Consider the following 13,289-nt stretch of genomic DNA (forward strand, 5'->3'; position numbering starts at 1 on the left):
TTGATAGTCACTGAAGATTTTTATGTCATTTGCATAAGATGCTCAAGGTGGGCTTTTCTGGATTCCCTGTTCATGGAAGACATAGTCCAGATATTTAAAGGGATGTTTGGTTTTTTCCAATTCTGCTCAATTATCTAAGCTTTGGTTTCTAATTGAAAACCATCATTTTAGATTTCTGGTAGTTTATAAATAGCCTCTTTTTCATCTATACTATCCTCATATTAATAATATAAAAGAACGAGACAGTTGTTGCTTATTATTCTTTTCCTTTAAGCCTTTCCTTTAAGACGAAAGATTATTGATTATCCTATCTCAATTACTACTGAAACTACAGCACAGTTCAAAACACTGATAAAAGTAATAGCCTCATAGATAGAAGTGGATGAATGACTTTGCAGATGACATTGCCTTAATACTGCTTAAGCTAAATAAGCATTTCCCTTTGATCATTGAAGACATATTAAAATATGGAGAGGTAGTGAATTTTGAAATTCATTTTAGAAAGACAATGGCTTTGTTCATCAATAATCAGCTCCAAATTAGAGAATGAGGTAAGGGTTAAATAATCCTTTAAGATTGATCATAAATGAATTACCTTGGACTTTAAATATAATTTTTCTCAATTGTGTGCACTAATAGTTGAACTAGAGGAAAATTCTAAGGGGGCAATGTCAATGTCAGACTTTTAAAGTGCAAACTTAATAATTATACTTATGTGTATAGATTGTTGGTGATAAAACGAGGAATGCTTTATGGATGCAAAAACCGTTGAGGTCCTTAAGTTCTTAAAAGAAAAGAAAGTTTATGAAACTAATGCTCTGGTGGTGTTATACTCCAATTTCTTTAGCAGAAATGTCGATATAAGAATTATTGAAAGAGATATGGTAACATTGAAACTTACTGGCATGTTCTGGTAGATCATTCAAAGATTTGGAAATTAGTAATATTTTCAATTTTCTCCCCACACTTAACCAATACAAAAACACCACCACCACCACCCAATATCTAAAACTGTTGGTTTGTCTTACTTGGGGGCTTGCAAAAGGGGTAAATCAGGTCCATGGAGTACCTGCAGTTAACTTAAGATAAATAAACCCCTGCTTTTTGTATTTTTGCTTGTGCATTATGCATTAATAGTAGAAGATTCAAAACTGAAAAAAAGGAGTATTTATTCACATAGCACAACTATAAACAGTGTTATAGACACTGTGGAGTAATTCATAAAGGAAATATGTCTTAAACTTTTTAACAGTAAAATGCATTATGAAATAATGTTCTTTATTGAAAAGCAATAGTAGGCAGATAAATCCTTTTGAGTGGCTTGAGTAGGAATCAATTCCTTATTCAAGCCCTCTTTATTTCTGGATTCATTTAGCTTCCCAACTAGGATTTATGTAAATAGGATTTATGTAAATATCCAGTATGTGACATTTCTTTCAACAAGCTTATAGCAGTTCTGTGGAAATCTTGAAAAAGAACAATAAGTTATTTCAGTTGGACACTCTTTCATAATTATAGTGTTATGGCCATCAGAACACCTAATCAGATTTTCCCCTATGATAATCTGTCCCTAACCTGAACTTTTAGGTCTTCCAGCAATGCTCTGTAAATGAGTCCATGTCCATCCAACTTACTCGTCCTGTTCTCTTTCCTTCTAGCTTTTCTAATATTAGACCTTCTCCTGAGAGTTAGGTCTTAGTAAAGTATATCCACAGTAGGATAATTTGAACCTGGTCATTTGTACTTCTAGTGAGAATTCTGAGTTGATTTGTTCAATTCTTCTTTTGTTTATTGTCCTGGCTGGCCACCGAATTTATAGAAGCTTTCTCCCACATCAACATTCAAAAGCATCAATACTCTTCTACTCTGATTCTTTAAAGTCCAAGTTTTACTTTCATTGAGTTTTGCAGAGAATACCATTGCTTGCACAAATATGATCATTGTAAGATACACACATCCTGGTAGTTTAATATATTTTCCAAGGCCTTGATGATTGTTGTTGCACTATCAATACAATGGAACAAGCAGTCAAAAAATTTACTCTTTTTTGACTGCTTGTTCCATTGTATTGGTAGTTGGTTCTAAAAGGCAGAAGCTTTCCACCATTTCAGTATTTTCACTGTATATTCAAAAGCTGGCAGCTCTACCTGTTACTAGTTTAGTCTCCTTCAAATTTAATTTTAGTACCATTTTTTCACTGTACTCTGACTTTTACTAGACTTCCCATAATAAATATACAGCATATATGTTTAATAAATAAAGGGAGAGTATAGAGCCACTCTGTTCTCATAAGACTATAACGTCTTCAGTTGTACATAGGTTTCACCCGAGGACAATGAGTGTTCTGGGATTCCCATTTTTCTAAGCACATTCTACAGCTTGATGTGATCAACACAATTGAAAGCGTTTCTGTAATAGTGACTTTTGTTGAATATTCTATAGATAGAACTTACTTTCAGTGGAAATTTATTTTTCCCAAGCTAGTAATTTTCCATAAATATGTATACTTTTATTAAACTATTTTCAAGCTTATGATTCTTCACTAATTTTTAAAAATGTTGTTCATAGTGTTGTTTTCCTGGAGTATGATATTGATTTGCTGCATGCTGGATATTCTGTATAAATATACACAAAAATGTATAAAAACCTTAATCCAGAGAAAATGGCAAAAATGGTCTGGAAACTGAGAAACCTTAAATGGTGAAATACAAATATCATTGTTGGCTTTGGTTAAAACTGAATTCTGAAGGTTTTAGTCCACTGTTCTTAGAATTCATTCTGATCTTAAGTTATATTTGAATATGTCCACCTGTCCACTTGTTACTGTGCAGAATATATCCACCTGTCCACCTGTTAATGAGCACTGATATATTTTTCTTTTTTTACAGAGATGAAAATCAAAGAGGAATATCTACAATAAAATCTAAAGGTAAGGATATTATCAGTTGTCGTCACCTAACACAATTAAAGACTTTTTTCCCCTTTTCTGGCAATAGAGAAGCTTGCTTGGACTCATGTAGTCCATCTAGTAGCATCTTGGTTCTAAGAAGCCTGTAAGGAATGAAACAATACTCAGCAATTTTGCCCTCAAATAAATTTGTGCCCTTAAGTCAGTATTGACTTTTGAGGACTACCAGAGCAAGCCCTTGTTATTCCCGAGTTTTCTTGGCAATATTTTCAAAAATGGTCTTTTTCTTCTTTTGGGGCTGAGAGAGTGACTGGCGGAACTAGAAAAGCAACCTCCTACTTCCTAGTCAGATCCCTTTAACCACTACATCAAACTAGTTTATTTACAAACTAAGTTTTTCTTTTGTGATCATGCCTATTAAAGGAATATTGAAAGGGGGCTAATAGTTATCTTCAGACCTGTGACATTTGCAGAGAGGAGTAAATGGGATCAAAGTGATGATGTAAGCAACATTGTTATGCAAGCTCCATCGCTTAGCGGACTGGAGACTAAAACATACGAAGAACCATTCCAGGAATTGGGTATGTCTAATTTAATGAAAAGAAGAACTAGTGGTGACATGATATCAGTGTTCCAATATCTAAGGGGCTGCCACAAAGAAGGGGTCAACCTATTTTTCCAAACACCTGAAGGGAGACAAAAAGTGATGGATGGACAGTTCCTGATAGTTAAAACAATTGATCAGTGGAATGACTTATGGTTGTGGGTGCTCCAACACTGGAGATTTTAAAGAAGAGATTGGATATTTGTCTGAAATGGTATAGGGTTTCCTGCTTGAGCAGGAAGTTGGACTAGAAGACCTCCAAGGTCCTTTCAAACTCCATTATTCTGTTATTTCTTTTCTATATGCATCTCAATATCATATGCCTTCCCCCCAATGGCTGGCCTTTCACTGCAACCTCCTTTCATAATTTTGATTAAAATAGTGAGAACCTGAAGATGCTGCTGCTGCTTTGTCAATGACTTCCATGCATATTACACATTAAATGAAAAGCAGTTTTCCCTGCCTGTAATATACAAAATTAACCTGGGGCCATCTGTTTTATCTCTATATTGTAAATCCTTACTCTGTTAATTTGGATGTGAGCCCTCCAGATATTGCTGGATTTTCATTATTCTTGACCAGAGGCCTTTATTAACTGAGATTGATAGAGGCCTGAATCCAACATCTGAAGAGCAACAGGTTTCTTGCTCCCTAAGTAGCCATTAATTATAAGGAAAGTGCTTGATTCCAGTGATTTCTGCAGCATTTTTAGTGCTACAAAAGCCTTTTTGAAGACAAGCAGCAGAATATATACCATTCAGGCAGTGATTGCACTACCTTAAATATGTTGAGTCCAGCTTTTATTTGATTATTCAAAACTTTATAAAGTGGCGATAGATCATTCATATTTTAGTTTTCAACAATAGTGGGATTCCTGAAAGTGCAGATCAGGATTGGAGGATTCAGGTGGCTCTGAGCCTAGATTGTCTTCCTCTATCATAAGCAAAAGAACCTCTTTAGCTTTGTCAATCATAATGTGGATACCATCTTTGTATACCAAATGCTAATGAGTAGTAATTCCTGAGGTTTTTATTGCCCAAAATTTCTTGTACTTTCTGCTGCTTTAGGAGTAATATGTCTAAGTCTGAGGTTCTCTTGTATTTTTAGCTTTAAAATTTTACATATGATAACTGTCTTAACTCCAGATCTTCATTTTTTCACCTTCATTTGTCAAGAAACTAGTTTTCCCTATCTTTTTCCTTAAAAAAAGATGAGCCAGAAAAAAAGGTTTCATAAAGGTGATAATTGCACAATCTCTTAGATGAGGATGATGAATCAGATGGACCAAGTCCAGTCCATACACCAATGGAAGGAGAACTTCTATGGCTCTGATTACAGTTAAATAGGGTTCATACAGTATTTAATATTTATACTCTTATCTAGTTGTCATTCTTTGAAAGTTCTTAACATCCTAAATAATATAAATCATTGGTTATGTTAATAATAAACCTTTATTGTCAATGCATGTATACAATGAAATTGGCTGAGGCTCCCTTAGTGCACCCCCCAACACATCTCAATAACTTAGAGAAAGAAAATCCCTAACCCAGTAAATCGTATTAACAAACACAATCCTCTATACCCATGATGGCGAATCTCTGGCACGCGTGCCACAGGTGGCATGCAGAGCCATTTGTGCCAGCATGCAAGTTGCAGGTAAACTTACCTCACTGCGCATGCGTGAGCCTCACGGCTGATTTTTGGCTGGTTTGAGGCCTTTTTCGGCTCTCAGAGAGCTTGAAAAAAGCCTCTGCAGGTTTTGCAGGCTGAATAATAGGCCCATTTCATCACTTCCTATAATACCAAAAGTGACGAACGGGCTTATTATTCTGCCTGCAAAGCCTGCAGAGGCTTTTTTCAAGCCTCTGGGAGCCAAAAAAAGGCCTCAAACTGGCCAAAAATCAGCTGTGAGGCACAGTACAGGTAAAGGGGGGATTGCGCACACATGCACAGGGGGCGTGGGGAGGCGCACTGTCTTCTGGGTGCTGGCAAGCGAGTGCACACATGCACAATTTTTGACACAGGAACCCAAAAGGTTAGTCACCACTGCTCTATACATATATGTGCATAACATTATATTGCATCAATGTGAACATGATGCATGTTGCGCCAGCCCTGCAAGTCTATCATACTACATAGTTATGATGTTATGTTGCATTCAGGAGTCTGACAGTCCACAGATAAAAAGTGTCCTTCAGCCTGTTAGTATGACTGGCTATGTCTCTATATCTCCTGCCCGATGGTAGGACAATAAAGTGCTAACCAGAGTGTGAATCATCCCTGAGATTTTCCTCACTCTGCTACGGCAGTGAGTCCTGTTGATTTCGTATGTTGACGTTAAATGCCTTGTCATTTCTTTCCCCATCTGTCTCCCAATCCAGCTTTTTGGGGTGAGTCTGATGACAGCAATTCTGATATTGAAGCAGCCCTACGCCCTCAGGAACAGTGTTCACAAGAAGATGGATTCAGTGATTTCTATGACTAACTTGATACCCATTTACAAACGAATGATAAAAAGCCAGTAGCAATTTTTCAGGATGAAAGTGGTTTCAGAAAAGGTCAATCTGGATTGGATATCCTGGTGGCATTTTTATGTACCTTACCATAGCCACTTCTTCACACCAAATTATCCTGTCAGCCCACTTTCAACCAATATGTTTATGAATGATTGTAACATTCTTCTTGAAAACCAAGGTAAGACCACCAAAACTGCAACAGTCTAAGATTTATACCTGGATTTGAAACACATTTGAAATTTGAAGTACACAGAAGCAAGGGGGAGAGTAATTTTGGAGCTGGAAAATTGTAGGCCTTTAATTTATATATTCCCTCCTATACCTGTTCCTTGATCCAAGTTGCTTGGTTGAAAAGTTTGTTCTTATGCTTGAATGGCCATCAGACTAATGAATTCAGTTCAAGACAAAGCAACTATGATGTTTATTAATGCTATTATGAATTTTGCATTAAATAAAAAGCAACTGATTGGACTGGGACCTTGTTTGTATTTGTAGCTTTAACCATCCACTACTGTTTACATGAGGAAGGAAGCTTTTAGTTATGAAAATAGTTGCAAAAAAAAGCAAAGCATGATTAAGAGGGCCAGGGCAGAGCGTCACAAAATGAACGATTGTATGAACAATGGCATTTCAGGCTTAGCTCTATAGCTGTTTTTTAGAAGTAAAGCATATTATTTCAAAAATCAGATTTGTAAATGTATCTTACCTTTAGTTTATCATAAATGATGCGAGATATTATATTTGTTTTTTTATATCCCCAATAAAATGTACCTGAAAACTTGGAAGAAACTGTTTTCACAATCTTTGTTTTTATTTTGAAATTGATAACGATCATTAAATAATCTTTGCACATTGAAATAAACAGGATCTTCACAGTCAAAAAAGTTTTGTTTTGACCCAGCAATTCATTCTGAGGTACTAAGTACTAAGTGTCTCACTCAGGACTAGCCTTTGAGTCACAGAACAGTTTGGTCTCATTTTTGTCTTCGAAGTGTTTTGCAAACATGTCACATTGAAGTATTATATTAAGGGCTGTTAAGACATTCACCTCCACTGGATGGAATAAAGTAGATACAAGTTGTCCTTGATTTATGACCAATTGCTTAGTGACCATTCAAACATATGACAGACACCTCCAGATTCTTACGACCAGGTTCCGAAGTTGCAAAATCTGCCCCTGACCTTGTGGTCACATGACATTTCAGGTTACCCTAATTAGGGCAACTGCCTGAACCCTGACAGACTAATCACAACATTTTATTGTATATATAACATGTAAATCCTCACAAAATAAGATGTGCAAATGAGATTCTGTGCCCTGCAATGGAGGAATTATATGGATAGTTTCCCCTAAATTAATTGAAGTTGATTGACTGTTGATCAAATGGACCCATTGTGTGCCCAATGTCTGCCTGCCCACTACAATCACATACAAATAATGGAAAGGAAGGGCACCATGTTAATTTGGTGGTCTCTGGTCCACCAAAATTGCTAGCAAAGCTATCTCTACAGCTCCAGCCAGGAGAGATTCCGTTACAGATCTTGAGTATCCAAAAAAAAAAAAAAGCTTTATCACTAAATTGGATTCTTTCAATGAACACACAATACAGCAACCTTCTAAGAACCCAGTTCCACGTCAGGTGCGTGGAACCTCCGTATCACAAAATTCCGATGATGGGTAAAGAAAGTCTGTTCACTTGCGGGCCGTCGGATTGACCAATGGTGCAATCTAGTGGGTTATAACTTCAAATACGGAGTTCAACATGCCAAATTTAGATGTATGGAGGGAGCGGTAAACCAGCTGGTAAAATTGGGAAAGAAAAGTTTTTGAACCAAGTCAAATAGAGCACAAATAAAATGACGGATATGCTGGCTTTACCCCCGAAACGTCCTCCGGCCAATATCACACTCGTTAGATTCACTAAGTATCAATGAGTAGCCAACACTGCTTATTCTCCCGGCTTTTCCTGCCGCGAGACCGCTCGGTTCCTCCAACAGCCATTCGAAACTGAAACCGCTTTTCCATTCACTTGGAGCAAGGGAGTTGAAGTTACGTCATTGGCGACGTCACTGGTGCGGTCCGCAGTTCCCTCCTTTACCCATAGTGCTAGAGGTTATCCGGTGACCCGGACATCTTTCTTCGCCGGTTTTTGTCACGGAAAGGTCTGCGCATCCAAGGGTCCGGGGCGACTAATGGGGGTCCCGGCATTTTTCCGGTGGCTAAGCCGCAAATACCCCTCCATCATCGTGTCCTGCACTGAGGAAAAGGTGAGCGAGGAAGGAAAGGCATCTGGCGGGACGGGCTCTGGCGCTGCGTTGCCGCGGCTTTTGAGGCCGCGTTGGTTAGGCCGGAAAAAAAAGGGGGCGGGGGGAAACGGAAGAGCTGGTGGATCTCTGCCGACTTGTTATTGTTCTCGCGATATGTTGTTCTCTCCAATTCTCGTGGAATTGGTTGTTAGGCTTCGCAACTGGTTGCACTGGTGGACACCATGTTCTGGTTTTCCGAATCCAAACAAAACAGGCTTTTCAGACTTTAGAGATTAAAAGACATTTTGATCAAATAATATTCATAGAAAATAATGGTTTAGATAGATTGAAACTGGTTCAGTTTGGTAAAACCAATTAAATAGAATGCCTAGCTGAGTAGGTACCTGGACCACTTAATTTTTGCACATATATAAATTAGCTTTGGAGTGATGCAGTGGCTTGGAGGGGGAGCTCTTGCCTCACAATCAGGAGGCTGTGGGTTCGATCCTAGCTAGCCGCAGATATTTCACCTGGCATCCGGCCAGTAAACAGCTTCATTCAGTTGCCCTGACTCCAACCCATGCAAGGGATTATGGGGTCATTAACAGGAAGAAGAAGAAAAAGTAGTTAGCTTCTTCTACACACTTGCTTCATAACTTTCAAGCATATTAATAAAATATTGTTGCTTAAGGTGTTACACTGCAAACTTTCCAGGCTAAACCTGTTATGAAACATTTTTATTCTTTGTGCTTTCATAAAAAAGCCTGGCACAATAATTAATAATAAACAAGTTTAAAAAATAGCAGCTGGAAGGAACTATTTATGTCATCAAGCCAACTTCTCTACTCTCCACTACTAGTCTGATCTTATTGTTAGAATGTTTTTCTTAGTGTGTAATTGATATCTGACAATTTCCATGTTCTGTAATCTGGCAATATAGAAGGGGTAATTTTTTTGTACTCAAAGAGTGCCATGTTTTTCTCAATAGTGATTTGTTCAAGGCTTAACAGTTTTTTCAGTCTTTTCAGATATATTTCATAGTCTGATTATTTTTACTAGTATTTGTATCTATCCTAATTTCTTAGAATCCTTAAAATATGAATCTCTGAATTATATTCAGTATACAGGGGCAATTTAGTGGGACCTTTGGTATGATTTAGAAAGTATGCTAATGTTGATACAATCTAAAAATGCATTTACCTTCTTTATGTTGGTGATTAATTATTCATTCAATTTGAAAACAGACTATGAAATAAATTCTGTTTGAAAAGATTGGAAGAACTCTTTTAAGCCTTGGGACAAAAAATCACTATTGAGAAAAACATGATTAGCACTCTTCAAGTACTAAACAAACATAACCCTTCCATATTGCCACAGATTACAGAACATGGAAAAATAAGTTTTAAGTCAGATTTCAGTTGTACACTAAAAAACATTCTGACAATATGGTCACAAAAGCTGATCACATGACCCTGGGACACTGCAACATCATAAATGTGAACCAGTTGCCAAGCATCAATTTTGATCATGTGACCATGGGATGCTGCAATAGTCATAAGTGTGAAAAAGTGTCATAAGTCACTTTTTCCAGGGTTGTTGTCTTTGAACAGTCACTAAATGAACTAATAAGTTGAGAACTACCTCTATTAATATCGAAGACTCATTTTGTATAAATTGGTTTGCAAATTGGGATATACAGTAAATACTGTAGAGATTTTAATGTAAGAACAGTGGTAATACACACGAATGACTGAGACTTACAGTTACTTTACATCTTTGACTCATAAGAATTTCATAGTCACATGCTGCTATTATATATGAAAATATCATGAACTTGATTGGTGAATAAAACTTGAAAATCCCACAGAAGATTCAACATGGTAGAAAGCATTCTTCCCCCATCAAAAAAGTCAAATATGTATAGATATCCATAGGGAAGACAATGAAGTGGCAAAGGATAATGCCGGTATGTGCATCTTGGTGTCATAGCACAGATGATGCAATTTATGCTTGCATCAAACATCATGATATTACAGCATGGAAGGGCATCATTTGTATGATATCTGTTTTTAAAATCGTTGCTTCATATTTGTGCCAGTATGTTACTTTAAAAATCATGCAAAGTTGAAGGTAAATAGCTTGATCGTATTAAGGAAAATCGGTCTTGTACAAATATATGAATAGAAATAGGTGCAGCTGTCTTTCACTTGCTTGATTTTGTTTTTAGGACTTACAGATTTACTTTATTCAGCTGATTTCAAGTGATGTCCAGCTCCACAATATATAACTGGGATTAAAACAATAAAAATGTTGAGTAATCATAAATAGGGGAAAATGCATAATGGCCTTGATTCCATCAAAATTGTCAGTTACTAACATGCTAATAATTTGGGTTCTGCGACTAGGTGAGACTCTGAAAATATCACTGCCTAAGAATAAATGAACTTGTCCATCAGTATTTCTACCAACTGAAACTATTGGTGTTTGGAAAAATTTGCTTTATACTTTACAGTGTTCTAGTAGACAATGCTACTGATTTTTAATGTGCCAAACTGAGCACTTGTACAATATTAAAAACAATCTCTTATCAGCTGAAATAGAAACATCAACCATATGTAGGAAAGCTACCAGTGAAGCTTTAAATAAGTTATGGGTCTGAGGAGATCATTGCATATTTCATTTTATCAACATCTTTCATTTCTAGCTATTTCAAAGGGGTGTGAGCTTCTAGAAACTAAAAACAGGGTTAAGGAAATATTTGAATTAGAGGAAAACATGTACTGTTTTAATGGATGTCCTTTTTCAAAAATATGGGATCCTTAATGCTCTTTAAATTTGGTTGTTTTCTTTCATTACCAAACTATGTAACATAATTAATGCAAGAAGGGAGTGGTATTTGCTCTCTTTTTATGTAGTAGTGCTGTGATGGTGAACCTGTGGCGTATGTGGTGGCACGCAGAGCCATTTGTGCTGGCATGCGAGTTGCAGGCAGACTCACCTCACTGTGCATGCGTGTGCCTCCCAGCTGATTTTTGACCTGCTTGAGGCCTTTTTTGGCCTCCCAGAGGCTTGAGGAAAGCCTTTGCAGGCTGAAAAATAGGCCCATTTCATCACTTCCTGTATTTCCGGAAATACCAGAAGTGACGAAATGGGCCCATTTTTTGGCCTGCAAAAGGCTGCAGAAATTTTCCTCAAGCTTTTGGGAGGCCAACAAAGGCCTCAAACCAGTTGCAAATCAGCTGGGAGGCACAGTGCAGGTGAGGGGGTCGCAGGAGGGGGTGGAGGGGATTGCGTGTGCAGGGGCGGGGGAGTGCGTGCATTGCCTTCTGCATGCTGGCACGTGAGTATGTGCACAGTTTTTGGCACAGGAGCCCAAAAGGTTAACCACCACTGTACTAGTGGTTTGTCCTGTCAGTATTGATGGGAGTTTTCTTGATAGTTCCTTGATTAGTTTAGTTTACTTCTATTGTCATTGCACCTCGTACAACGAAATCAAACACCATCTTCAGTGCACATCATGACCATGACCATGAAAATAAACACAAACACACATCCTTCAGCCTTCACACATTGAACTGAAAATCCCTGACACTACACTAATACTGCACTGATAAGTTTGTTCTTTACTGTTAGCTTATTTGTCTGAGTTGGTAGTTCCTTGATTGGTGTATTGTTTACTACTTAATTGTTGGCCTAATATTAATCGGTGTTAATCTCTGCTTATCGGGGTATTGGCTTGGTGTAGGATGCTTAGTTTCCCACTTGAAACTATGGTTAAGTCTGTCCATATGTTGTGAGATTAAGGAGTTTTCAATGTCTTCTGATTGCTGCTTAGTCTTCATGTGCTAGTCTTCTGCCTGTATTAATTGTTACAGTCCTTGTACTGAATGTTGTAGGTGACTTATTGTTTTTATTCTGGGCTGCTGGGTCTTGGTATATTTGAGATGTTTTGGAGGGCTTTAGTTGGTTTGTGTGCTGTGGTGATGCCATGTGATAGTAGTAGTCTGCTGGTTTCGGAGATATTTTGGTCTATCACAATATAGAACAGGGGTCTTCAAACTTGACAGCTTTAAGACTTGTGGATTTCAACTCCCAGAATCTCTCTCTCCAGTCATTTTAGCTCAGGAATTCTGGGAGTTGAAGTCCACAAGTCTTAAACTTGCCAAGTTTGAAGACCCTTGATATAGAACATAGAATAGATAACAGAGTTGGAAGGGACCATGGAGGTCTTCTAACCCAACCCCCTGCTCAGGGAGTAAAACCCCATACTATTTCAGACAAATAGTTATCCAATCTCTTCTTAAAAACTTCCAGTCTTGGAGAATTCACAACTTCTCAAGGCTAATTGCTCCATTGGTTAATTGTTCTAACTGTAAGGAAATTTCTTCTTAGTTCTAGGTTGCTTTTCTCCTTGGTTAGTTTCCATCTATTGCTTCTTGTTCTCCTCCATGCTGCATTGAGAGCCCAGGATGGGTTGACTCCCTTTGACGTCATAGCTGAGTCTGTGCTAAGATATAAAAGCCAGCCCCCGGGAGAGACCCCAGCTTTTGACTTAGCTCCTTTCAGATAGTAGCTGTGTCTCTAAAAGCGTTCTGTTAGATAGCAACCACAGCGATCTTCAGTACTTTTTTTCCTCTCTTCAAGCAGCTCCCAGGGATCTGGGCAGCTGCTCTTCCAGGAGAGCAGGGTCTCTCTCTCTCTCTCTCTCTCTCTCTCTCTCTCTCTCTCTCTCTCTCTCTCTCTCTCTCCTCCCTCCCTCCCTCCCTCCCTCCCTCCCTCCCCTGCAACATTGGGAGTAGCTTTACAGAGCTCTGTGCAGGCAAGTTGGGCAGCGTCTGCAGACCTCCCCCACGCCTGCAGTTTGGAGCCATCCTAAATACGATTGGCAAACTGATAAGAACTCCAGCCAGCTGATCGTGTAGCTGGTTGCTGTGTTTTTCCCTTGCTGACTTCGCTCGGGGCTCTGTATAGTCTAAGGAGTGATTCTTCAATCTTGGAGCTTGTTTTCCTGTAG

General features: G+C 38.2%; 2 protein-coding genes across 3 annotated transcripts in view; both read left to right on the top strand.

The window, feature by feature from the left end:
* KIZ (kizuna centrosomal protein) overlaps positions 1–6,505 on the top strand; it is a 79,660-nt gene extending 73,155 nt beyond the window's left edge. For both annotated transcript variants that reach the window (XM_087930644.1, XM_087930645.1), the window contains 2 exons: positions 2,889–2,929; positions 5,894–6,505. In XM_087930644.1, coding sequence (XP_087786770.1) covers positions 2,889–2,929; positions 5,894–5,997 — 145 coding nt within the window. In that variant the 3' untranslated portion in view covers positions 5,998–6,505. The remainder of the gene's footprint in view (positions 1–2,888; positions 2,930–5,893) is intronic.
* A 1,630-nt stretch (positions 6,506–8,135) lies between these two features.
* XRN2 (5'-3' exoribonuclease 2) overlaps positions 8,136–13,289 on the top strand; it is a 71,785-nt gene continuing 66,631 nt past the window's right edge. The window contains exon 1 of the mRNA XM_026700985.2: positions 8,136–8,296. Coding sequence (XP_026556770.1) covers positions 8,222–8,296 — 75 coding nt within the window. The 5' untranslated portion in view covers positions 8,136–8,221. The remainder of the gene's footprint in view (positions 8,297–13,289) is intronic.

Source organism: Pseudonaja textilis, chromosome 3 (genome assembly GCF_049901715.1).
Source record: "Pseudonaja textilis isolate UNSWEBS1 chromosome 3, rPseTex1.2, whole genome shotgun sequence".
Lineage (NCBI taxonomy): Eukaryota > Metazoa > Chordata > Lepidosauria > Squamata > Elapidae > Pseudonaja > Pseudonaja textilis.